The sequence below is a fragment of the Panulirus ornatus genome, chromosome 21, assembly GCF_036320965.1.
Source record: "Panulirus ornatus isolate Po-2019 chromosome 21, ASM3632096v1, whole genome shotgun sequence".
Taxonomy (NCBI): domain Eukaryota; kingdom Metazoa; phylum Arthropoda; class Malacostraca; order Decapoda; family Palinuridae; genus Panulirus; species Panulirus ornatus.
Genome location: NC_092244.1, coordinates 2,637,655 through 2,665,173, shown reverse-complemented (window position 1 = coordinate 2,665,173; position 27,519 = coordinate 2,637,655). Strand labels below are relative to the sequence as shown.

The window sequence follows — 27,519 nt, the reverse complement described above, 5'->3', positions numbered from 1 at the left end:
TATGCAACATAAACAAGAAAAAACTGGAAGGCAAATTCCTTAATCTGCATATGAATATAATCCCAAGCTGGAACGACAGACGTAGTGCACTGAGTATATTAATTCAGGTGAAAAGTTGCTGCTGGTAGGATTGTGTTTGGTCAAACAGACGGCCTCAGCGTGCCAACCCACACTGTTTACACATCAACCCACTGTCTCCGACGACAAGATTCAAATCCCAGTATATCCATCCCATGCCGGGCCTGGAGTTGGTTAGCACCACACACGCGCTTCTGGTGCACGGATCTACTATGTTACATGGAACACCTGGGTGTCGCGGGTGTGTAGGAGTGTGTTGTGTGGGACACCTGGGTGTCACGGGTGTATATGAGTGTGTTGTGTGGGTGTCACGGGTGTATATGAGTGTGCTGTGTGGGTGTCACGGGTGTATATGAGTGTGTTGTGTGGGTGTCACGGGTGTATATGAGTGTATTGTGTGGGTGTCACGGGTGTATATGAGTGTGTTGTTTGGGTGTCACGGGTGTATAGGAGTGTGTTGTGTGGGTGTCACGGGTGTAGTGGATTAGGTTGTCTAGGAAATCAGGTCTTCCCTTCCCTTGTGAGTAGGTGCTCGGAGGATGGTTATGGTGCGTCTGAGATGGAGTTGGTGAAGTGTGTTGGTAGAGCAGGTATTATACGCTGACTGGTGAAGTGCTGGAAAGAGATGCTGAGTTGTCTGGTGAAGTGTCTTTGTGATGAATGCTGAGTTGCTCAGTGAAGTGTGATAGTAAGGGATGCGTTAAAGTGTGTAGTGAAGTGTGTTGGTGCTAGGGTATGTAATCAGGTGGCTGATGAAGATTTGGAGGAAGGAGGTGTTTCAGGTTTACTTGCAGAGGCTTCAGGAGAAGTTCGGAAGTAGTCAATGAAAATTTGTAGTGTGAGACTATGTAGCGACCAGGCTGAAGGATGTACGTTGGTGGAGGGCTCTGGCCGCGGGGCATCATCTGCAGTGGTGGTAACCGCCAGCAAGGAGGGGCGTTGGGCCGATGCGCACCAACTCCCATCATGTTGTTGTTGTTTTTGTCATTCCTGGTTGTGCCTAGTGCTGTAGTGAAGCTGGTTCTCGAGGCACTGGGCTCACCCTGGGTGAAACTTTCTGGAATTTATTTTTTGGTTACATTACAGGCAGAGTGAAGGCCGGGAAGAGGAGAGTCTGGCTCTGCTCCAGGAGGAAACACTCCCGGCGACAATGGCCAGTTAAACCTTCACTTTATAAGACATCTGTGGATAACTCACGCGCCAAATGGCACTCCTTACCAGCTTTAACGGCACGGTGCATTAGACCCACCAGTAACTCCTAACATGGCAATAATAAGAGTAACTTTGGCCCATGGCAGCCATGAATGATGGCGAGGGTAGTGTATGTGTCTGGGAGGGCCGCGCAGGACATGGCCTCCCCATGCTCATGCTGAGACCCTAGGGATGGCCGATCCCTCGTCACAGCTTACTGGTAAAGAGAAACTCCTACATAAAGAGTGTTGTCACGATTGTAACTGTTGGGTAGCGTGCGATGATTATGAGAGTCACGACTGTAACTGTTGGATACCGAGCGGTGATGTATAGGGTCACGACTGTAACTGTAGGGCACCGAGCGATGATGTATAGGGTCACGACTGTAACTGTAGGGCACCGAGCGATGATGTATAGGGTCACGACTGTAACTGTGATAGGAAGGTGACGACTATATATATATATATATATATATATATATATATATATATATATATATATATATATATATATATGTGTGTGTGTGTGTGTGTGTGTGTGTGTGTGTATATGTATATGTATATAGTCTTGTATGATTTACGTTGTTGTTCCAACTTCCCATGTACCATTTATTGCCATGTTACACATTTCCTGTGCTATATTAATACAGTCAGATTTTCCAAAGGTTAACAAGAATCTGTGTACATTATCTCGTTCTTTTACCAGTAACGTTTTTTGGTTGCCACCTGCTCCATCTGGGGTTACACTGTTGGTGATGTAGTTCACCTGGAGTTACACTGTTGGTGATGTAGTTCACCTGGGGTTACACTGTTGGTGATGTAGTTCACCTGGGGTTACACTGTTGGTGATGTAGTTCACCTGGGGTTACACTGTTGGTGATGTAGTTCACCTGGGGTTACACTGTTGGTGATGTAGTTCACCTGGGGTTACATTGTTGGTGGATCTTCTAGGTTAACCTCACCAACACGTTCTTTGTTCCTAATATTCCAGTACTTACGTCTTGAGATGATTGATCGCTTATTCATGGTTCCTAATTCACGATATTCCTGTCTTTGTGGGACGTCTGCCGGTGTTGTCCATCACCATATTGTGTCAGTCGTGTTTCCGGACCTCCATTGTGTTGGTCCAGGTTTAGTTCTTCCCTTCTGGACTCCCTAATGTCTTATGCCGCTTGTTCTCTCATTTCGTAATTCATAGTTACTTTCTCTTTTATCGTTTGTAATACTGACGTCTTCCTTATCATTTGCGAGGTATTTGTCTGTTGTCAGGTGATGCTGACCGTTCTCTGTCCCACGTCAGAGGGGAAGTATGGCTGGACTGCGGATGACTCGGATGGTTTCGTGTATTTTGTCCACAATCTTGTTGTGGTACACGGCAGCGATGGTGTGTTGGTGTGGCCACACGAGAGCGAATGTGATTTTAGTGGACTAGACGATGAATGATGAGTACGGAAGGATCAGAGTCATTGGTTATGGAGGGAAGATGATGGGCATGAGAGGATAACATCGGAAGGGCAGATAAAAGGAGACCTGATGGCCAGTGATGTGACGTTACCTGTTGGCGGAGGGTAGTAGCATCCTGACTCTTTCCTTCGGTTATTCTTGATGTTAGTGAAGTATTTTTGATGTTAAGATCTTGATGGTTCTTACACTGAGAACATCTGGTGGAAGCTTCTTCCTCTCTTGTGCAACTTGATACATCTGAAGATGCTGCCCTTAGTATTAAATGTGTAGTATTATTTCTAATCGTTATTATTGTGCGTTGAATCTCGTGATGTGTTTTCAAGATTGTTTGAAACATTGAGAGCCTCTGTAAAATCTTCGAGTCTGGACTTTATATTAAGATGATAATTTTCCATCTCTGAACCTTTCTTCAGGAGGAATATTATGGAGCAACAGAAGTAGTTTTGTTGTTTTTATTTATGTTCGTTGTTGTTTTTATTTAGGTTCGTTGTTGTTTTTATTTATTTTTTATCGCGTGTTGAGGTCTGCCTGGGGCGCTGTAAAGAGCGAGAGCATTAGAGAACTGTTCGCTGGGAGTTAGAAGATTTAAGAACTGTGGGGAGTTAGAGGGAAGATGGGAGAACGATGGGGAGGTGGGGTAGGATAGGAGAACAGAGGAAAGGTAGGGATAGATCTCTTCACAGGGAAGGGGAGGATGGAAGGGTTCTTGGGCAGGAGGAGGAGGGGGAGTGGGAAAGCTGTTGGCAAGAGAGGGGATAACGAGTGTGGGAGTGCTCAGTGTGGGGATATATGGGAAGTGAGTATAGGGAGGCAGATGTGGGGAGTAGTAGGGGCAAGAGCAGCATGTGCTCCCCTCCACTTGCCAGGGGAACCTTGCACCGTCCATGCGGCAGCCACAGATTGTGTGAGGCTTGACACGATCAGCTCAATATTTGTAGGAGGTCTCGAGCAACCTCTCATGCTGGAGGGCTGCACGTGTGTGTGTGTGTGTGTGTGTGTGTGTGTGTGTGTGTGTGTGTGTGTGTGTTGTGTGTGTGACAGTTATGTTGAAGGAAGTAGACCAGTAACTACTGCCTTCTTGGTACCTTGAATTTACAATTTATTTGTTATGAAATGTTAGGAACAATAGGCACATGTTACCACCCTGTGACTAGTGGTACTTCTCTCATAATCCACTTCTCACTGTAACAGATTCATGGAGAAGAGAAAAGACGAATTTGTGATCCATAAGTTTCAGTAGTGAAGGGAAGCAGGTTCAGTGTATGTCTTGCACCAGGTGGGGTGAAGTGTGCTAGGTTGAAGTGTTGGGAGTGAGGTAGAGATGGATAAGTGAAGTGTGGCAGTAATGAGGTGTGTGAGAGAGAGAGAGAGAGAGAGAGAGAGAGAGAGAGAGAGAGAGAGAGAGAGAGAGAGAGAGAGAGAGAGTACATAACAGCGGTGCTCATCACGAGTCCTCAGGCAGGAGTGAAGGATCCCTCACCACCCCGTTGTATAAGTTAATTTTCCACAATGATCCTTGTAGATACCTGCCGCTGGAGAAGAGAGGCTGAGAGCAGAAATGTCGTACCTATTTGGATGCTGCTTCTGCTCTTATATAAAAAGAAACTTGTGTGTATGAGACCTCTTAAGAATTAGATCAAGGAAAAATGTCAGATCACCGTGTGATGGGATTTCACGATAATGCAGCCCTCAAGAATTTACTTTAAATACATTCTTATGATCTGGAAATTGAGGAGTGTCCTCCGCCTTGGGTGTGTCTGGCAGCCTGTTGTTCCCTGCTGAGTCTGAACTACCCCCTGCTGCCTTACTGCAACGGTCCTCCCGAGTGGAGGTCTTCCTGACCCAAGTGAAGCTGGCAGATGGTTGCTCCATTTGATGTCGGGCTGATAGTAACGTGGACCTGTTGGCCAGGTCGTTGAGGGTCATGATACAGTAATAAGGTTCTCGACATGTAAGTGTAACTCATTGTTTCGGATTTCCAGTAAGCCATCAGTGAAATGATGACCTTAGATTAGTGGCGACAAGCCCTACACTGATGATGTACGGGTTACGGGAAACCAGCAAGACTAACTTAACAGAGACGCCTGTGGGTGGGCCTGGTGGAAGAGGCAAGCCTCTCAGATTAGCTCCAGGTCAAGTCTGAACTGATATTGTGGATTTGATATGGATTAAGGTGTCACTCTAAGGATGCCCAAAATAATTGAATGTCTGTCAACACCTTCAACTTCACAGACTGTGCCGCTGAACACTATTAATGCTACTGGTGGCAGAGTGAGGTGCCTGGGTCGAAAAACCGGTGTAATTTTAATGGACGGTTAGGTGTACCAATCAAGAATTACCTTGCGAGGGACGGAGTACTGATCCAGTTCAGTCTTTACAGCTGGTGAATGTTGTAGTGGCACAGAGTACAGGAATGGACTGGCTGAGTGGGTAGCTGGGGACTAAGAGCGACAGTTAGGGGTTACCGGCCGGCAGCACAGACAGTTACAGAAATAAACTGTGGGTTGATGATCAGGTCAGTCACTCGTGTTGGGAGGGTGGCCAGAAGTCATCAGCACAACAGTAACTGGTTGTCATAAATTGCTGGACGGTTGGTCAAAGGTCATCACTAGAACAGGAGCTTAGTGGCTGTACAGGAGCCCAGTGACAGGTGGGTGGCTGGTCCGGTTCAACAACACTTGGCTGCTGTGTGTCTCCCTCATGAGACACTTGTGTGTCTTGTTATTGAAATTATTATTATCGTCTCTTATACAGTGACCGACAATATGCCCAGTGAAAGGTTATCTCGATTGAAAGAAACAAAGTGAAAGAGAAAAAAAAAATTGATATCAATCAAGGCTCCTCAGATGTTTGTAGACTTGAATATTAATGGTTGAAGGGTTAAAGGTAGAGTGGAAGACGAAAGGAGGAACAGAGAAAGTTATCATACCGGCCAGTCTTCAAGTGGCTGATCTTCATATACAAACTGTAGGAAGCAGCAGCTAGACGCGTCCCCCGGGTTCACGCTTTGGGTCTCTTATCGACTACTGCAGTGACTCTGCCAGAAAAGAATCCTTGCATTAGGAAACAGAGGAAAACAGAAAACCAAAGGAAGGAAGTTTAAAAATCAAATACGTATGTCATCTTCTTGAGGCCTACGACAGAAGTTTCACCAAAATCTTTGAGAGAGGAGGACCGGTAGTGAGTGACACAGGAGAGATCGCAAGTGGACCTAGTATTGCGAAATCCGTACAATGGTCCAGAAAGAGAGGAATAGGATACTGAGTGTCTGAGAAAGTGAGAGTTTTTAAAACTGAAGGTGGCAGAAGCGAGAGCAGTGGATTGATAGCTAGAGGAGTGAGAGCAGTCTACTTTCTTAAGGATGGGCTGCAGCAAGGCGTGCTCCCAAGAGGTACGTAACCAAAGGACTTGAGGAGGTATGCTATATGGAGCCTACAGAGAACCATTGGTCGACCGTACGAGAGGAGAATGTAAGGGAAGACATAGGTTCAGGGGAGGAGATGGCCGCGGAGGATATGAATCAGGATCGTCCAAATTGAAACAGGAAAATACGATACAGTACAGAAAGGAAAATCAGGTGTTCTGTGGGTGAGGTGTTAGGCCGTCAGTGATTGGCAGCCCAGCGTAGGTCCGATGATCAGTGAGGGATTTACTGGCCAGTAGGAGCCACCCCCGTAAGGACCCTGCTCTACCTCAGCCAGCGTCGATACTCTCCCCTCGACACTTGGCTCCATATGAGTCGGGCCCATATGACTCTCGTGCTGTTGTCTTCAGGTCAGGGAATGATAACCAGTGGTATCACCAGGTCAGAGGATAATCATAATTAATAGTGACTTCAGGTCCGAGTGATAACCGGTGTTGTCATTAGGTTATGGTCTAAAGATTTAGTGTTGTTATCTCAGAAAATATAGATTTAATGTTATTATCAGGTCAATTATCAGGTCAGGGTATAAGGCTTCAGTGCTGTCTTTACGTCAGAGTTTAAGGATTTGATATTTTCAGGTCAGGTATAAGCATTTAGTGTTGTCATCAGGTCCGGTTACATGGATCTAATTTTTTAAGTGGATTTGACGGTGTCTTCAGGTCAGTGTATGTTGAGTTGGCGTTCCCTTCCGTTTACGTAAAAGAATTTAGCGTTGTCCGCAGGTCAGAATAGATGGCAGTACCCAGACATAACAGGAAGATGGATATGCATCTTTTTAACTGGTATCAGAAGCTGCTCTTGATCATCAGGCCATTTCCAATGTTCCCACAATGGAAAGGTAAGCTCCCCAAGGGGGTGTATTCGCACCCCTGATGTTTCTCATTCTTATATGCGACATTGGCGCTAATACGACTCACAGTTGTTATGTTTTTCAGATAAGTATGAAAACCTCGTCATTAGGAAATATTGAAGTATTAGAAATTGACGGACAGAATTTTCTATAAGGCTACCGAATATATCTTTCTGTTTAATGGTAAGAGTTCCAACTCCTCCAGTATTGCTGGTCTTTTCCTGCAGCCATGCGTACGTAGTGGCAGTGGCCTCATCGTGGTGGCCAAGGGTTCGTGGTGAGAGTAGCCTCACTCTGGTGACCAGAGGAAGGTGGTGAAGGTGAGTGACCCAGAGAGTGATCCTTTTGGTGCCACAGCCTCCCTAGTGCCACACGACCGCGACATGACCATCGTCCTCAAGTGGACGTAAACTTAGCGATGATGCGTTTTGAATCACCAAGTTCATGTAGGATAAGACAGAGACAGTTCATAGCAGGAAGGTGAGCCACGAACCTGGCCGCTCCACTTGTGCGGAGGATATTCTCAAGGACAGACGGATATGCCTCAAGCAACAACAGGTCCTCTATGTTCTGTGGCGCAGGTATACAGTGATATTGTCTCATATGTTCAAGTCTCTCTTTAGTAGAATATTTTCAGCATTTTAAGCTGGATTTTAGGAAGAGAGCTTTTGATGCCATGACCCAGGACTCTTGTCGATAATGTGGTTCACTAACCATGACGTAGAACATTGGTTGCCTACACTGTCCTGGAACCCAGCCGGAGTGATCGTGACGTGTGATGAAGAGGCAGCAGTCGTGTTGGCTCTGCAGGCACTACCTGCTGGGGATGTTGAGCCACCGTCAGTAAAGGTCGTGGAGGCACCAGCTGTGGCACCAGTAGAGGTGGCAGGAATAGGGGCAATAGAGGCAGACACAGTAAGAGCGGTTGAGGCACCAGGAGTAAGGCAGCGACAACAAATGGTGGCGGCGGGTCTGGTCATGGTGATTCAGCCGTCAGGTTGGTGGCACGTTTCACGGCTAATTACGCACACTCCCTCCCTCCTGCACTGTGCTACCACCTAGTCGCCATGTCCTATCCACTACCACATTTCTTTGTCAGTATGTATCTTTGGGTACTGCCACTAGTTGAACACCTACCGACCACATCCGGCCCGTAACGCTCACAGCCGCCTAAGTTGCCAGATAGATCGCTTCGTCTCTCATAATACCACTGCGAAGTCTTTTAACGTTAGGTTTCGTTCAGGGTCATTAGAATGACATTAACTTTAGATTTCTTTTCGTGTAATTTAATCCATTGGATTTTACTGAAGGCGCTGATGTCCATTAGCAAGTTAAGTGTGGAGAGAGCACTACGTCAAGTGTGGAGAGAGCACTACGTTAAGTAACCTACAACTTAACTTATGGTGCAGGTTGGCTCAACAGGCAACCCAGGTAGCTTTATCAGCAGGTGGGCAGTACAGACGACGGGAGGTGTTCGCTGAAGTGAGTCAGTGACAGCAGTGTGTGCTCGGTGAGAAGGAGAGGCCAGTGTTGCTGGTGTCAACAGTGAGTGACGGACTCATTGTACCAGCTGATGGTCTTGTGAAGTTAAGCTACGCCAGCCTGGTGAGTGTTGTCTGAGGGAAACCCACACTAGCCTGGTGATTGCTATGTCATAAAGTAGACCTTCCTAGTGACCTTCTTTTGATAGAATATGTTCTCATGTTCCTCGTACGGAGATACAAGAAGGCAGTTCCGGCCCTGGTGACACGTCCGTACTATCATATTACATCTAAACTCTGAGAAATTATGTATGTATAGAAGGGACAAATTTTGTTTGCACATGATACATATGAAATGTACACATCAATGTGAAATGTACACATCAATATGAAATGTACACATCATGATGTACACATCAATATGAAATGTACACATCAATATGACAGTGGTAATAATCGGGCAAGATTCCTGATCATGTGACTTGAGCAGTAACCGTTGAGGACTGTTGGTGTCCACGCGTTACAAAATATTCTGATCAGCAGAGAGAATATAAAGCAATGTTTACCTGTGTTAGTGTATATATATTCCGTCATGCGTCACTGATAAGCCGAAGTTACGACATGTAGAGCGTGTGTGAGGTCACCCGTGCTCTACGTCAGTAATGCACAGATTAACTGTATTGTCTTGCCTGAGCTGTGGATTCAGGCACACGTCCCTTGCCACCCACCCTTTACTGCGCACCTTCACTCTTACCGCTCACCTCAGATCACACCCACCCACCTCCACCCTTACGTAAGCTCTTGCATCACCCACATCCATCTGAATATAACCCACATCCACCCTAACACCACCCATCTCCACCCTGGCACCATCCAGTTCGGCCACTACCCGTTGCACCCAGCAGGCCCATATTCTGGTCACCAGGCTGCTCCTCCACTTCACCAGCGGCCACAAATCATTGTCTTATTATCTCTGTGAATTCACCACAACTTAACCAGGAGCCAGCAGGGCCTGAACTTCACCCTTACAGTCTACCAGTTCCAGTGGCTGCCTCAGGTGTGACCCATTATCTTGCAGTCAGCCAGTCTTTCACTAGGGTCAGTTGCACTTAGCAGTTACTTCATACCGTCAGTCAATCAGTCATTCAGTCATAGCTCTTTATTGTGTTACTTGCCAGTCACTTTTGGTGTTAAGTCGTTCCACTGGTGCTTCTATTTGACCTGTCTGTCCTTGCTTCACAACAGTTAATCCAGTCATCGGGAGCCATAGTCTCGGACTCAGTTACCCCACAGTCAGTCCTTACCACACGTATAGGGCCCAGGTTCTTCACAGTCAGTCCTTCCCACACTCCCAGAATACAGTCATTCCGTAATCATTCCTCGCAGCACTCGGCGAGGACAGGCACTCCACTCAGCCCTTCCCCTCCTTCGCAGAGTATAGTTACCCGTAATGTCTGTCGTCATGGCATTAGCAGAGTACAGTTATTGCAGGTCAGCTGTAGAGCACCGTCACTCACTGCACAGTCAGTACTAGCTAGACCTCACCAGAGTTACATCACATTCAGTGACAATGATGATAACATTACTGGGTGACCAATCATTTGATACTGTATTTGACCAATGAATCACTCTATACCTCAAGTCACCAGTCAGTTACATATCGTTTCATGGTTTAACATCAATTGCTCCTCGAGCATTCGTATCGCTGAGAGGAGTCTTCCCTCCTCACTAACACCCTGCTCCCCTGAAGCAGTGCTCCCGCATCATCTGTTTCCTAAATGTTTGATTGGAAACTTAAGATCTGTGAGCTTGGAATAAGTGTTATTTAGATTTACGTATGCTACACCATCGTCTGATAACTTTTTAAGCTTCTGTATGTTGTATGAGTCAAGCTTCTGTATGATGTATGAGTTCTGTCATTTGAACAAGTCATTTATGTAGATGAAGAAGAGCCATGCTACCAGGGCCCACCTCTGTGACACGCCATTGGTGAACGTAATCCTTTTCGAGCAGTTTCCTGTGACATGCTTAATTTTCAATCCGTCGAAGGGGTCTGCCCTGCTTTACGAGCCTCTCACCTACGTGTCAGTGTATTGTGGTGGCTAAGGAACGTACAAAATGGAGATTCCTTTCTGGTAGAAGTATAAGAAATTTGTTGCGTATGATATTTCTCTTAGTGTTGTGTCACGTATTTTCTTCTTTGCAAGTCATCCATTGTCTTTCTGATTTTCTTGTTCAGTGTTTTACAAAACACACGTCAGAGTGGCGGGCTGTACTTCAGCGCACCCCCTCGGTGTCCTCTCTTTAAAATCAGCTTTAACATATGGCGTCTTCCACTCCCTTGGCTTTTTACCTTCCTCCAGTGAAGTAGGGAAGGGTTCAAGCGTCATGTCAAGCGCATGTGCGCGTCTTCAGTGGAGACGGAGAATCGTCATGAGGACGATTAGCTTTATATGGGTCAAGACCGTGAAATAGTTCCAGCAGTTTAAATGCTTTTTAAGACCTCCTCTCCAGTTTTCCTCAGTGGTGCCGGGTGTAAGATGATCAATGTTGCACTTGTCACTCAGTTCCTCTCATGTCATTACATCATCATCTACAACTCGTGCTTCTGAATCCCTTCTCTTCGTTAGCTACACTTTACCCGACAGTTAATCATTGAAATTAATCTTTAAAATTAATCCTTAAGATTTATAGAAAGTTTATGGATTGTTACCAGTGTTGTTTCTCCTTCGTTATCTGCTGTACTGAAGCTCTTATGCCTCACTGCAGTGTCGTCTCTGCTCCTCCATAATACATCCCCAAAATCTTTTACTTTCCGACAGTTTGCTGAACATTCTCCCTCTTGGTTTTCTAGCCTTCCCTTTCTGTTCCTGAAGATGTAGTCAGATTTTTATGGATTACACGAGAGTAAAATGATAAGAGCAGACAAAGAATATCACAAGATTGGAATGTGAACTGGCAGAAAAGACCCTCGGAGAATTTGATGAAAATTGTAAGAGAGGAAGTGATTCAGACTAGCCAGAATGTGTTACGTCTGGCTTTCAATAACAATTTGCACCTTTGAAATCCATAGGTTATATGCCTCTAGTGTTATGATTAGTGGTCACGTATCACAAAGTGTATCACTTGTCTCCGCTTCCCGCACAGAAAATGTAAAGGCATACTGTTCCTGACGGACGGATAGGAGAGTTGGGTTTCCTCGTGAGGCGGCTAGGGAAGAGCAGTATGAATGGTTGGGGAGGCGGACTGGCCATACAGGTGGGTGAGTGGCAGGCACGGCGCCGCCTGGATCCCACCACTCAGGGACGTCCTCCACCGTCAGCGTCAACAAGTGAAGTAGCGGCGAGCGGGGCGCTCCAGTTTACACCCGGGATTATCCAGAATTTGTCTGCTGCTCGTTCAGTTAGGCTTCAGTACACAGCTGAAGACCCACGACTCACTGATACCAGAGTGGTTTTTGGCTGAACTGTTGGGCAAGTGCTTCGTCAATATTTGCTCAAACCTGAACAGGGGAATGCTGGATTTAAATGGTTGAAAATAAGGTTCTTCCGAGACAAGTGCGTGCTTATGGTGATAATACGGAGGCGTAGGGATGGGCTTAAGACTGTGTGTGTGTGTGTGTGTGTGTGTGTGTGTGTGTGTGTGTGTGTGTGTGTGGCTTTTAGTGGTTTGGTGAAGAGAGGCAAGGTGGTGAAAGCCTCAAGTAAGATGAGATGTGACAAGGCGGCTAGAGTGGATGGCTGTAGATGAGAATGTGCTAAGATGGGATGGATGTGTTGGAAAATAATTGTTTGAAAAGGATAAATGGTAAGATGTGGTTTGATTAAGTAATGAAAGGATAAGAGATGTGTGGTAATAGAACGAGTGTGGTTGAGAGAACTAAAGAGTTTGTGCTGAAATATTTAAGACATATGGAGAGAATGAGTGAGGAAAAATTAACCGAGAGGATATATGTGTCAGAATTAGAAATAACAAAGAGAAGCGGGAAACCGAATTGGAGATGGAAGGTTAGAGTGAAAAAGAATTTGTGATCAGGGCCTGAACATGCAGGAGGATGGAAAGTGTGCATGAGATCGAGTGAATTAGAACGGTGTGGTTTACAGGGATCGACATACTGTTAGTGGACTGGATCAGGGCATGTGAAGCTGCTTAGGTAAACCATAGAAAGGTCTGTGGGGCTTGGATGTGGATAGGGAGCTGTGGTTTCGGTGCATTGCACATGACAGCTAGAGACTGAGTGTGAGAAGTTACGAGCCAGTGCTGCCTTTCTTCGTCTGTTCCTGGCTATATGTATATATATATATATATATATATATATATATATATATATATATATATATATATATATATATATATGTGTGTGTGTGTGTGTGTGTGTGTATGTATGTAATAGACACAGAAACATGCTTGGTTAGACATTATTTATGCCAGATCATGCGGTGTGACTTTGATGACTTGAGTTAATGTCATCATCATCATGATGCAATATATTGGTTGTGGCAGCCTAGCAGTTCTGGAACCATGGGATCACCTCTGTGACGTCATCAGGTCACACGTCATACTACCTCGCCCCACCGCTCATGCTGACCACCACAGGAATACAAGCTGATCGCTGAGGGATTTATGGTCACCTCCTGCTGGTTTGGAAGGAGGAGAGACGAAAAGCGTTTGGCCGCTCCTAAACCTCAGCCTCATCTGGCGGGCTGGACGATGCTGGCGTTGGTGTCAGGACTTGTGCCAGGGACTCAGTAGTGCACACGATGATAGACTATCATTATGATTTTGCTCATCATGGAAGGAGGTGTATTGACCCAGGATTACTTTAAGGGTAGGATGTACTGCTGTAGTATCCTGGAGTGGGTCCAGCATTACATGGCCGCCAGGTTTCTTATGGTATTGGTGTTATAGCCAATAGTGGATCCAGGGTCACATTTATCCAACCTGGTGCACACTCACTCATGCACCTTCACTACCTATTCTGCTGGTGACGTGATTGCTTCTACTTCACCTCTACTGTCATGATTTGGTGATGTGGTGACCACCTTGTGATCCTCACCAAGACACCGCACCATCACGAGCCGTAACACAAGGTTGGCGAAGTAGTTAACGTCCGTCTCGAAACAAACTTGTGTCATGTAACGATTGTGAGGACGTCATGCTGTTGCAACACTGACCACGGGTCATGGGTTGATGCACGCACTCTTCTGTTCGCATCTCCCCCAGTGTCTCCTCCAGCCACGATGGCCGTGTCCGCCATGTTGACCGGAGGTAAATCGAATGCCTTGGAGCTCAAGCAACCCAGAAAATTATATATTGGTGTGGCAAGGTAATGAGTGACATTCAGTCATTTTTGAAGAAGTTCAACGAGATTTTTCTCGTCTCAGTAGTTGTTGAGATACATGAGCCTGGTAGGAGAGGAGTAAGTTCTCAAGTAGCTTCTCATCTCTAACGTGTGGGAGGCAAAATAAGCAATATTTTACCCTTATCATCGTATTAACTTACAGGCGATTTGTAGCTGGCAGGATACGAGGGCTGCGGATGACGAAGTGCGCCGTCAGCCTCTTGTGCGTTCGCTAATATTTTGTATTTGATTTATTGTTCGCCTAAAGTTTGTTGTTGAGATCCTTTAATAAATGGGACGTCAACACGTTTGAAATTAACATTTGTACCTTTAGATACTGTCATATCAGTGGAAGCAGACAACCGTTCAAGATATTTTTCTCCACAACCACTCGACCAAGTGGCGTCACAGTTGGCCTCGAAGTTTACGGTTGTTAAGAAAGTCAAGTTTGCTCTTAGTAAAGTTCGTGGAATCAGGCAATGCCCCGTCTTCAAGAACAATGCTTTATTCTCAGCTCCTTATTCTTTAAAAACTTCGTAGCTCAGTGAAAATGTATCCATGAAGCATCATAATGTTAGAAAGGATATGGTGTAGATGAGGTCCGTCACTAGCCATGTTACCCAGTTTTGGTCGACTGAATTATTATGGTTTGCCAGAGGTCGTGGCCTCACCTGGGATGTCTGGTGTGTCCATTAGAGGCACATGTTTTCCTTGAGTCACACTTCTTTGCATCTGTTTCTCTTCCCATTTCTCGCGTCCATTCATTCCTTCTTTTTTTCCTAAACTGTTGCTTCTCCTCTGTTCTTTCTCTTGCCCTGGCCGTTGTCCTCTTGGCCGTTCATGAGCACCGTTCGGGTGCGGAAGGGAATATTGCCTGCAGGAGTCTGGTTCTGGCCGCTCTCCTGCTGGACTGTTAGTTCTGGCCACTCTCCTGTGTGTGTGTGTGTACTGTATATTGAATCCGACAGGGCCATGATTGGAGCCAAGATTTACCCATGCCATCTCGGATACCATAAAGTGAAATAGCCAAACGATATTCGTTTTTTCATTTTCATTTTTCTGTACCTGTGGTTTTAGTTATGATTATTGTTGTTTTGTTTTTATGGGTAAAGGGTATTATTGACGGGTGTAGAGGAACGAACGTTTACCATTTGTTCCAGTTTTTGAGATGGACAGTGTTGTTGATACTGGTTGTGAGGGTGATGGTGGTTATGATGGTGATACAGATGTTGTTGGTTATTGTGAGGGTGATGGTGGTGGTATTGTAGTGGTGGTGGTAAATAGTGTTAATGTTGGTGTTAGTGATAGTGGTGGTAATGGTTATGGTAGTAGCGAGTGGAGGTGATGAATGTGAGTGTAGAAGTAATGAGGATAACCGCGGTTGTTAATGTGGTAATGTGTGACGTCACCGTGCTAGGGTGACACACGACAATGTGGCAGACCTCAGCAGGTGGGCCACATGACGTCAGGCAGGTCTGCTTCCCCTTACAATATACCATCATGACCTGAAGAACCCAGGGAGAGCCTGCTGGAGCATCTACGGTGCCACACTTCACCTGCCAGATCAATATGGCCGTCAGCAGCGCAGCACCTGGCCCTGGTCAGGTCAGCTGTTCCAAGTCCTACGCTCACCTCACAAACGGTCACGTAATGTCTCCATAACCTGACCTGACTCACATACGACTCATATCCAAAGGCAGATTCAGTATCGACCCCCTGCTGACCATTTACCAACCTGTCTTACAACGTTCAGCTTGATGGTTGTGTGTGGATAGCGTGCTCTGGTGTTAGGGGAGCCAGGCATGTCATGGCCAGGTAAAACATCTAATTGTTTTATCTCTCAAATGTTGAAGATTTGGACAGGAAAGTACCATGCTAGAGCACGATGGTACCAGCCTTGGGCACGACTGCACAGCCTATATATATATATATATATATATATATATATATATATATATATATATATATATATATATATATATACCAGTACCCCTTTCTGAAAAGGTCCTGGTGTTACCCAAGGACCCTTTTTCCAGGGGCTCCTGTATCTCCAAGGCTGCATTACAATGAGCAGTAGAGAGACAATATCAGAATAGCCTCTTTTGAAGCGGGACGTTCACTGACGTACATGTGCTGTTGCCTTCACCGTGCAGGTTCCCCCGGCACGCACGCTAACGTGACCCCAGCCAGGAGGGTCGGGTGCAGTAGTGGGCTGCCGCTGCTGCTGGAACTGGATTTAATTGTGTAGTGGAATAGCACCATACTGTCGTAGACTCCTACTTTTGGCCACTTGAGTTGTAAAGCTTATATGTAATATACTGATTAAGACTGTAAGTCGTACCGTCTTTAGTCATTTTCCACTGGGTGTTGTGTGTCAATATGAATTTACTCTTGTTTACATCTTAATCTTCGTTGTACGTGTAGACATGCAACATGATGGGGGATGGTGTACACACTGTGGACACCTCTGATACACAAATTAAGTGGGGTGATATATGTGTTGTTAATTTCGTGTTGTTTGTGTTGCAGGATGGGGTGCTTCGGAAGTAAAGAGAAGTTGTCCAAGGAGGACCTAGAGTTCCTGAAGCAACACACCAGATACGACGAACAGATGATCAAGGAGTGGTACAAGGGCTTCAGGGTAAGTACAACAACACCAGCTCTTCTTCCTCTCTCTGACTGATTCTCCAGACTTACTGTCTCCTCTCTGGCTGTGTGAACATGATATACATATACAAGGAGGTAACAGAAATGTTCAAATGACATGCTGTTGGTTCGTATGTAATAGAATATCAAGAATGTTATTTATCTGTTGAGATGACACAAGGTGACCGACTAAATCATCATTACTTGTGAGTGTTATTGTGTGGAAAATGGGATGAGGGTCTTGCTTGGTGGAAGTCAGACACATCCTGTGTTGTCAGGTGGAAATATAGGGGATGACAAGGCTCGTAGTCAAGGCCTTTTGGTGTCTTTACCATATCAGGTTCACTGGGGATGAAGCCCTTATGGCCCCTACCTCCTGGATCCCTCTTGACTTGGCCCATTGTTAGGGCTTTAGTGTAGCAGATTTGGGATGTTGCTCCCGACACCTTACCTGTGGGTCGTCAGCCCTGCTTCAGGTCATGCTTGGATACCTCTGACGGACGCCAGGGTTGCACCAATACCTGGTGTGTGTGAGAGAGAGAGAGAGAGAGAGAGAGAGAGAGAGAGAGAGAGAGAGAGAGAGAGAGAGAGAGAGAGAGAGAGAGAGAGCATCTTACCTGGCGATGATTATGGAATTCCTTTACCTCCATCGCTGGGTTTCGGACCCAGCTCTTGTGTTGTTCCTGTACACAGGCAGTCAGACGGTTGAGGTCTGTAGTATACTCCACAATATTTCTAATACCTTTACGAAACGTGTCCAAAATTTTAGCCCTCAGATGTTATTGCTGTTTTCTCTTACCGAACATATTGCATCTTGAAACTGTATTAGTGATATTTTCGTGTGCCACGTGTGTGGGGCCAGTAGGGTACCATTGTTAAGTGCAGATTGGAAATCTTACCTTCCAAGATATTTTATACGCGGTGAATTATGGCATACCACTCCCGTCTGTGCTGTACAAAGCTTGAATAAGTGCTTGCTCTTGTTCCTAGTGGTTCATATTTTTGATCAGGTCTTATCGGAATGGGAGAGGTCCTTACACACTTCTAACGACAGTTTGGCCCGTCTTGAACAGTTATATGAGCACACAACAGTTTTGATCAATGAGACAATAAGTGTCTTGAGGAACGCCATTAGTTTACTTCCCACACTTGTCATGAAGGCACAGAAATCTAACCATGTTTTTCGGAGGCAACTGTTGCAGAAGCTGCAGATGGTAAGGTTGGGTTGCAGTGTACCGCATGGTGTGGCTTGTGCAGGGTTGCAGTGTGCCGCAGGTGTGGCTTGTGCAGGGTTGCAGTGTGCCGCAGGTGTGACTTGTGCAGGGTAGCAGTGTGCCGCAGGTGTGGCTTGTGCAGGGTAGCAGTGTGGCGCAGGTGTGGCTTGTTCAGGGTTGCAGTGTGGGAAGCCAGGCATCACTGGCCTTCCGTGGTTTCTCATTTTCTACTTCTGTTAGCTTGGAATGAGTTGACATAGGTTCATGTCTGTCTGTGTTGTGCTTCGTCATTTGAAGGACACAACTCTTTATTGAATTAGATTATGAGAAAATTAGGTCTCGTGTGAGAATAATTTCTCTTGCCCTGACTCACAATAGCAGAGAAGAATTTAATCTGATAAGGAGAATCTCATTAAGGTGATTAACTTTCTGTCATGCTGTCTGACGGAGACACTTTCCTCCCGGTGTTCATGATACATAATGGAGAGATGAGATGTGTGGAGAGATGTGGTTCGTGACGAGATGGCCCAGTGCTGAAGATGATGCTGGGAGATGGCACAGTGTGCAGGCTGGACTTGCTGATTATCTCGTCTCTCAGGAACTGTCACATGACACACACACATACACACACACACACACTGAGGATCCTTGTGTATGTATGTTACACAAAGAGATCGAGGATCCATGTGCGTGTGTGTTACAGAGAGAGAGAGAGAGAGAGAGAGAGAGAGAGAGAGAGAGAGAGAGAGAGAGGATTCATGTGTATGTTTGTTAGGCGTGTATGTGTTTGTTACAAAGAATGACGATTTTTACGTGTGTGTGTGTGTGTGTGTGTGTGTGTGTGTGTGTGTGTATGTGTGTGTGTGTGTGTGTGTGTGTGTATGTGTATGTGTGTGTGTGTGTGTGTGTGTGTGTATGTGTGTGTGTGTGTGTGTGTACTTGGACCATGTATGTGTAAGATAGAGTCGTGTCCCTACTTGGTGGTCGGGGTTTCCCATCATCAGTAATCAATGTTTACTGTCGCCTTCTTCACATAGCAAAATGTTCCAGCTCATGAATATATCAGAAACCAATGTAAGATTCCATTTTAGGGAATATATTTAGGAATCTCTCTTTATAATTAGTACAGATGAGTGTTGGCCTAGAAAGAAAATAGAAATGTGAGATTTGGTTGTATGTTGGGAAGGTGGTAAGGATTCTGTTTGTAGTTCCTAAGGTGTAAACACGCGAGTTTAAATATGGAATTCTTTAATGAGATTATTGAGGAGCGTGGAAGACCTGCTTTAATAGGAATGGTTTTTTACGGGTTGGTCTGAGTTCCCTACTGTCTGTGGTGGCTTATGTGTTCATAGTAATGAGATATTTGTGAAATTCTCCAAGTTATTTACTTTGTGTTACTTCAAGAAAGACTATTATTTACCGTGTGTCATTTGGATCATTTGGGCATCAATATGTTACCCAGGCCTTAGGCACAAGCTGCTTCCCATGTGGACACTACGCACCAAGAACGTAATCAGACAGATATTTTTCAGAGCATTTCTGTTTTTTATCCCTGGGGATAGGGGATTAAGAATACTTCCCACGTATTCCCTGCGTGTCGTAGAAGGCGACTAAAAGGGGAGGGAGCGGGGGGCTGGAAATCCTCCCCTCTCGTTTTTTTTTTTTTTTTTCCAAAAGAAGGAACAGAGAATTGGGCCAGGTGAGGGTATTCCCTCAAAGGCCCAGTCCTCTGTTCTTAATGCTACCTCGCTAACGCGGGAAATGGCGAATAGTTTAAAAAAAAGAAAAGAAAGATTTCTGTTTAACAACCATTTAGGCCGTTTATCATTGACAGACTTAATGGTTACCACTTCTAACCCAGTCTTGTAAACTAAAGATGATTGGGTTGAGACTGAACATGGCAGAAGGGATGAAAGCATGTTTATGATGATACCAGAAGGATTTTGTTGGGGACACTAAAATCGTTTAAAAGTAATAGACTTGGCTAACCTTTTGCCATATGTCATAAAGTATGTGGAATACGTAATAGATCGACAGCCTCTTAACAAATGTCATAACAGCTTTTTTTGTGGCATACGGATTTCGTGGCCTCCACGGTAAAGATCCCTCAACTCCAGCTGGAACATGTTATGCACAGATGAGCACGTCAGCATGACACCTGCTGAACCAGACTCTCAATGAGGAAACTTTCTCTGCAGGAGTTGCGGGGGTAGGACCCAGCCTATGACACTAACGTCAGATGTACATATAAGGTAATTCAGGTGATGATGGTGATGTCCTCACTTGTATCAACACATGAGCAGTGCATTGCGTTGGTTCTCCTTCAGCAGGAAGGTAATGCGGCGGGCCTGATGGTATGTGGCTCCGCCGTACATGTAACCTGCATCAGGTATAGCCTGGGAACTGTAGGGAGGAAGAGGAGGTAGACGATGAGGTGCTGCATAATGAAGGAAGGTGCGCCCAGTGGAGGGGCCAACCCCGCAGGAGACGAGGTGACACCATAATGAATTGATGATGAAGAAAGCCATATACTGGCAGGAAGCAGTTGAAGGTGGTGCAGGCAGTGGTGGTGCTGGTAGTGGTGCAGGTGGTGGTGGTTTCGGTGAAATGGTGCAAGTGAAGCTATTGTAGGTGGTGCGGGTGGTTAAGATGGTGCAGGTAGTAGCGCAGGTGGTGCAGGTTGTGACACACAAGAGTGGCTGCACGATCAAGAAAGGGAGGCAAGAGGTGGGGACTGGCGTCGACAGAAGAGGGGGACTGGCGTCGGCAGGAGAGGGGGACTGGCGTCGGCAGGAGAGGGGGACTGGCGTCGGCAGGAGAGGGAACTGGCGTCGGCAGGAGAGGGGGACTGGCGTCGGCAGGAGAGGGGGACTGGCGTCGGCAGGAGAGGGGGACTGGCGTCGGCAGGACAGGGGGACTGGCGTCGGCAAGAGAGGGGGACTAGCGTCGGCAGGAGAGGGGAACTGGCGTCGGCAGAAGAGGGGGACTGGCGTCGGCAGGAGAGGGGGACTGGCGTCGGCAGGAGAGGGGGACTGGCGTCGGCAGGAGAGGGGGACTGGCATCGGCAGGAGAGGGGGACTGGCGTCGGCAGGAATTGATGGTTATTGACGAGGAGGAAAGGTAAGGTGTGAATGGTGCATTCATCTGCTGGTTGGGGTGTTGGTAGGAGTCGGGAGGTGGTGTATTGTGTGCTGGTTAGCAAGTTAGTTTTAGAAAGGTTGCAGGTAGTGGCAGGGTGTGTGGTCAGCAGAGGTGTAGACAAGGTAGGTAGTAGGTAGTGACCTCTTGTAGTCAGGTGAGCGTAGGACTTGGAACAGCTGACCTGACCAGGGTCAGGTGCTGCGCTGCTGACGGCCATATTGATCTGGCAGGTGAAGTGTGGCACCGTAGATGCTCCAGCAGGCTCTCCCTGGGTTCTTCAGGTCATGATGGTATATTGTAAGGGGAAGCAGACCTGCCTGACGTCATGTGGCCCACCTGCTGAGGTCTGCCACATTGTCGTGTGTCACCCTAGCACGGTGACGTCACACATTACCACATTAACAACCGCGGTTATCCTCATTACTTCTACACTCACATTCATCACCTCCACTCGCTACTACCACCGTCGTTTGCACCATCATTCGCTATCACCACCACCGCTAAAGAGCAGGGTGGGGTAGAGAGAGGCAGAGAACGTGCACAAGAGGTGCCGGTGAGCGGAGTGAAAGGTAGGCCCCGGCCGCTCTGTTTGTGCTGCTAAATGAAAAGTAAATTCATGTGAGGCTTAAGGTCGTCAGTACAGGGAGGAGGAGAGTGGCGCTCCCCACGCCAGGCAGGCAGGCAGGGAGGCCCCTGATGAGGTACAGGGATGCACTACCAGGGACACGTGCGTCGGGCAGCGCCAGAGAACAGATGGTAAAAGAAAATTGAAAAGGATAAAAATGATTAGTATGTGACAGTCATAATCACCTGATAATGATAATTGGACGAATATGTAGACACATGCCTAGAGGAAGACGCACGATTAATGATACGTAGCGATGATCATCCTGTATTCTGTAAGTATCTACAGTGTGGGACCTGCTTCACAAAGGGATACAAGAAAGAACAAGAATGAAATTTCGGGCATCGGGAACGTAGGGTGACAAGAGAAGATTTCCACAACCAACAAGAAAAAATAAAGGAGTTCAAGTGATGATAAGAATAGCAATGAGAGGAAGAACAATTTTAGGTGATGACATAATGATTAGTGAAAACAGATTTGTTAACATGAGCCACATGTTGGGTAGATCTGGACCAACTACAACATAGGACGAGTGGTTGATAGGTGGAGGACGAGGGAAACGTGAGGGGAAAAGGACGGATCGTGGGACGTGTTGTGCTGGAACACAAATCTTTTTATCACAGGACATGGTAGCACTAGGACGTGGTAGCACTAGGACGTGGTAGCACTAGGGCGTGGTAGCACCAAGAGTGACAAAGCAGTTCTTTCATGTTTTGTACACCTTATGAATTCAGATATTTTTTGTTAGATGGATCAGCAAGATGATGGCAGGAGTAGGTCAGGTAGTAGGTATGAGGCTACACACTGCCAGAAATGTTTGTAATAACCGCCACGTAAACAGACGCATAAACAAATACAAAGAATTGTAAATCTACCATAAAAGTAAGTGTATGGAAGTGTACAGACTATAGTGAGCAATATCTGAAAACTACAAATTGATAATGTGAATAAATATGATAGACAGAAATGTAATTATAGACAGGGAGGATTATGGCTTGGTGTGAGCATACAGAAAGATAGCAAGTGTAGAGGAGGCCAGCGGAAAGACACGACTGCAAGGGAAACACCTGATGATGATTCGTCCTTTTTTTTGTACGCTGGAGGCTGTACTGACGGACAGTAATCCAGATAAGGGCTGTGCCATGATTGGAATATAGAGAGGTTACCGAAGAGGAAAAACAAAACACAAGGGAAAGAATATTCGAATTTTGGAGGAAGTGCAAAACGTGTCATTTGAAACGTGCCAGGTCGTAGTTGCTGTGAAAGACATGAGAGAGTTAAGAGTTCCAAAGCTTCGAGGTGTAGGGAAAGCTACCCGATAATCATGGGACGCAGCAGCTTGCCGAGTATTATATTGTCTACCTAGTGGTGGCGGCACACAAGCAGCCAGCTCACAGTAGCAGAAACGAAAGTAATTCCCAAAGAAGAGAGAAAGTGAGCGGACATTAAGGCCTAGAGCAAACGCGTAAACTTTTGAATCCCCCAGATGTAAGTGCAGTACCCCATACAAGGACGGATCAGTTCTTTGTACAAACGGAGCTACAGAGCAGAAAAAAAAGGAAATTTCTACACCTACATAGGACTCCCAGTTTCTTACAGGCAGACTTTGCTATTTTCAGTATATGTTCCATTTTTGCCGTCAGTAGACCACTCAGAACTGTACGAGCATTATATATTGTGACTAGTAGACCACTCAGAACTGTACCAGGAGAATTTAATGAAATATTGATAAAAGTACAAGAGACATGGAAGAGGCTCATAATCAGTAATGTAAACAGATCATTTTCATTTCTCCTTAATTCAGTGGGAAAAATAAGGCAAGACTGTGGATTACATATGATAATATAATGGATGTCGTGAAGAGAGTAGTTCATGTATTTACGATGTTCCATGTGGAGCAGTATTCACTCAGTTGTGTGTGGCTACTACATGTATTAGACACACACAAGATGTAACGAAAGTATGATAAGGTGTTTTGCAGATGACGTCAGGGTAATTAGAATAACATGAGAAGTCGACAAAGAGGAAAAGCAAAAATATTATATTTCATAAATGGAGAAAGGATAACTTGGTGGAATCGGTTGAAAAAAGAAAATCCTTAGCGGGTAAGTCACAGAATGATGAATGAAGGAAGTGGTAGCACCATACAGGGGTCAGATAGTAATGGTGTTATCACCTGTGGTTATCTTAATGGAACAGGTTTAGTTTGTAATGATGGTTGTAAATGAAGGTATTGTCCAGCCATGTTGTACAGGTATTGATGGTTCCAGGTGAGAGTGAGGGGAATGGAATGGGTTAAGGGATGGTAAGGGGGAAGGGAAGAGGGAAAGGACAAGGAAGGGACGGATGAGATTAGAAGGACTGTAGGAGGGAGACAAGAAAAGGACAGAAGGGAATAAGAGGCCGAGATGAAGGAGGTAGAGAAGAAACAGGGAAGAGTTAGAGCACGGGAAAGGAGGGAGCAAGTGAGATCAAGAGGACATAGAGAGGAAGGTGCAGGGATGAGGTAAGTGAGAGCTGGAGGGTTGGGTGAGGCAGTGCGAATGTTGGTACCAGCGTTGCGGATCTCGACAGCGGAAATTATATTTTGCTTCAGTAAACGGGTGTCGGGCAGCACGTGATGGTATTTTTGATCTTGGCCAGCCAGGAGGCTCGTGGTGGGTGTACCATCCTGCAGGAGGCTCGTGGTGGTTGTACCATCCTGCAGGAGGCTCGTGGTGGGTGTACCATCCTGCAGGAGGCTCGTGGTGGGTGTACCATCCTGCAGGAGGCTCGTGGTGGGTGTACCATCCTGCAGGAGGCTCGTGGTGGGTGTACCATCCTGCAGGAGGCTCGTGGTGGGTGTACCATCCTGCAGGAGGCTCGTGGTGGGTGTACCATCCTGCAGGAGGCTCGTGGTGGGTGTACCATCCTGCAGGAGGCTCGTGGTGGGTGTACCATCCTGCAGGAGGCTCGTGGTAGGTGTACCATCCTGCAGGAGGCTCGTGGTGGGTGTACCATCCTGCAGGAGGCTCGTGGTAGGTGTACCATCCTGCAGGAGGCTCGTGGTGGAAGCAGCTGTCTCCACACCAGCACCGGGTGCAGAACCCGGCGACAGTTCCGCGCCACACCTCCCCACATGTGGTAGCTCAGGATGATGTTAAGAACTCCAGCCATGCTACCAGCGACAGCCATGCTACCATCTGTCGCCGGTAGCTGGGGTCCCAGGATGTCTTCCTATGTGAATGTATAGGAAAACGATGGATTTTAGGATGGGCCATAGTCAGTATTAACTTACTTGTGGTACCTGACCCAGGTCAAGTGTTGGTGGTCTGCATCCAGTTTGTTTTGAGCACTTGAGGCATCGCGAACATTGTTGACGAAGAAATTTCTTGAGGCTAGCAGAAGAAGCCAGACTTCAGCAGGATGAATTTGGACTTGTCTGGTGAGTTGTGTGGTGAGTTGTGTTCTGTTTCGTATGACTGGTTTAAAAAGTAATATCTTCCTTCGTCCGAACGGTAGGCGGTAGCGAGTATGTATACCACCGCTTAACGGTCAACTTGGAAAGCTCGGTGATGCAATAAGATCTGGGGCACTGTGGAACACTCGGACACCAAGGGAGTTTCTGAAATAATATGGAAGGCTGTGAGACATTGTGGACGAGTTTGGGACTTCTAAATAGAAAAAGTGGACAGTTTCTGTCACGGTCTACAAAACATCTTGTTCTACAGCATATTGAATTTTGCAGAAACGGACAACTTGCTAGACCACTACCACCAGCCCGCTAGGTCAGCCGTCCCTTATAAACCAACTTGTATGGTCAATGATTCTAGATCCATCTGGACATAGCCCAAGACACATGTGAGAGCTTGCGAGGCTGACGGGGATTCATAAGCCTGAGTACACGGGACCACCGCTACAATGATAACAACAATAACAACTAGGAACCAGTTTGGTGGGTCTGGCTCCAGCTTTATTCCTTGTGACAACTGAGAAATATAGGGGATTAGCGGTAAGGTCGGCCGGATCCTGCCAGCCAGCCCGACCACAAGGTTATCCTGCTGGTCGTCCTGGCACCCACCAGCCAGACAGCTGAACGGTCCGTCTGTGAGCTCTGCAGACAAGAGGAGTCCCAGCCAGCCAGGTAGTCAGACTGTGAGTCAACGCCAGTCATCAAATGAGAACTCTCTATACAGAGATTAATAAAGAGCGAGCAAACCAGGTCCTCTACCCTGGCCATCACGGCTGCAGTGCTGTTCGTTGCCACACGCCTGCTTCACCTCACTCTGGCCCTGTTAGCTGATGTGGCAGAGACACTTTAGTATGGATGTACGTACTTACACTGTGGCCTTTACTGGATCCTTGAAATGATTGTCATATTTCCATACTTCTGTTATATAGCTAAGACTTAACAAAGTGTCTGGTAAAGATGTCAGTTATTTTGGATATATATATATATATATATATATATATATATATATATATATATATATATATATATATATATATATGGGCATAGCGAGAGTGTGTGTCTGAGGTTAGGCCGCGAGTGAGAGGTCACCATGGACAAGGTTTTCATCATCATCTGTGGCAGAAAAGGAATTCGGTCCCGTCGAGGAACTTCGCATCCGAAGAGTCCATCATTTCCCTGCTTCTGGATGTAGCGCAGCTGGAGCCCCATAAATGAGGTCCAAGGATCATTTAATCATTCAAATGTGTGCATGTAGGAGGGAACTAGCTGTAGAGAGCATTTGCTTTCGACCGATTGGAATACTGACCTGAACCTAGACCAGTAGAAAGAAATGGAGAGATGGTCGAGCTTGGATCCGTCCATGTTTCATACCCGGTCCGTGGCGTGGTGGGTGGGAGGCTCATGAGGGTAGGGAAGGGCAGTAAGTGTTACTTCTTGGTTAATAGAAGGATCTGTAGCGACAGGTTTTTGTTATAGTAAAGATCTTTATAAAATACTCTTATTCTCAACCTTCTCACCAGATAAACATTAGGGAAGAATTATCATCCGAGAGCTGGTGACGCGTTGACAAATACTGTCTTGAAATGTGTGGGGGAAAGGTATGTTAATCTTGCTGCGCCGACACGGTGTTTCATAAGCACTCTGGGTAGGTGATGTGACACTCCTGCAGCCAACCATACATCACCAGGACGAAGGTGGCACATGATCACTCTTGGTACAGGAAAGATATTAGTGTTATCAAAGCGGCGGGATGAAAAGTAATTGAATACATTGTAAGCACTATTACTTGATAAGTAGTAGTACATGATAAGTAGTAGTAGTAGTAGTAAGATGATTAACTACAGTGACATCTGTCTTTCTGTCTTCCTGAGGCAAATTTCCCGGATCCACTTGATGTATTTACCCGCCACCTTCCATATATATCTCATTTTGAAGTTATCATTTTTCCTTTCACCCTCTCTTTTGTTTCAAGATTACTATACTTTCTTTTTGCCTGCGATTTTTTTCACTCTAACATCTGTCCTGGGTGATCACGTCTGCCCTGGACTGGAACCTTTGACGTGGCTAAGTAAAGGAAATACAAGATCCCGCTTGCTCGCCTCCGTCATTCGGTTCCCGGAGGTTTACTTCTTCAGGTTCCAGGAACTCACAAATTTCTGCTGAGTTGTTGTTATCATCTCTCTCTCTCTCTCTCTCTCTCTCTCTCTCTCTCTCTCTCTCTCTCTCTCTCTCTCTCTCTCTCTCTCTCTCTCTCTCTCTCTCTCTCTCCTAGCAGCAGCCCGTGCTCGAGAGTGAGGCTGTGCAGCTTAACTCTCAATTCTAGTTTTAATAACTTTGGGAAGTTTTGGCTGGCTGACTCTTAGCCTGGGCCAGGCTGGAGCAGGCTGAAGAACTGCCTCCTCGGAGAGCGCTTAGAAGAAGCAGGTAGGTCATATCAAGTGGCCGATGTAGGGTGTTTGGTTGTTGAAGATCCAGGTTCCTGATAAGATGATGTGACTCAGGGAACCCATATTTTGTGACGTATCTGTGTGTCGTGCAGGCCAATATCCTCAGTGTAGCAGGCTGGGTCACGCAGAATTACCTCTCCACACCTTTGACCGTGAGTAACTCCGAC

The 27,519-nt window shown here is 46.2% G+C and overlaps 2 protein-coding genes across 18 annotated transcripts in view; both read left to right on the top strand.

Annotated features, from left to right (window-relative positions):
• Positions 1-27,519, top strand: part of Nca (neurocalcin homolog) — a 716,194-nt gene that overhangs the window by 558,647 nt on the left and 130,028 nt on the right. The window lies entirely within an intron of this gene.
• The window catches only part of LOC139756261 (neuronal calcium sensor 2), a 409,472-nt gene that overhangs the window by 325,687 nt on the left and 56,266 nt on the right, over positions 1-27,519 (top strand). For 6 of the 7 annotated variants that reach the window (XM_071675464.1, XM_071675467.1, XM_071675466.1 and 3 more), the window contains one exon: positions 16,358-16,469. In XM_071675464.1, coding sequence (XP_071531565.1) covers positions 16,359-16,469 — 111 coding nt within the window. In that variant the 5' untranslated portion in view covers position 16,358. Of the gene's footprint in view, positions 1-8,465; positions 8,612-16,357; positions 16,470-27,519 lie in introns of those variants that run through there. The other variant, XM_071675465.1, reaches the window with a different exon arrangement.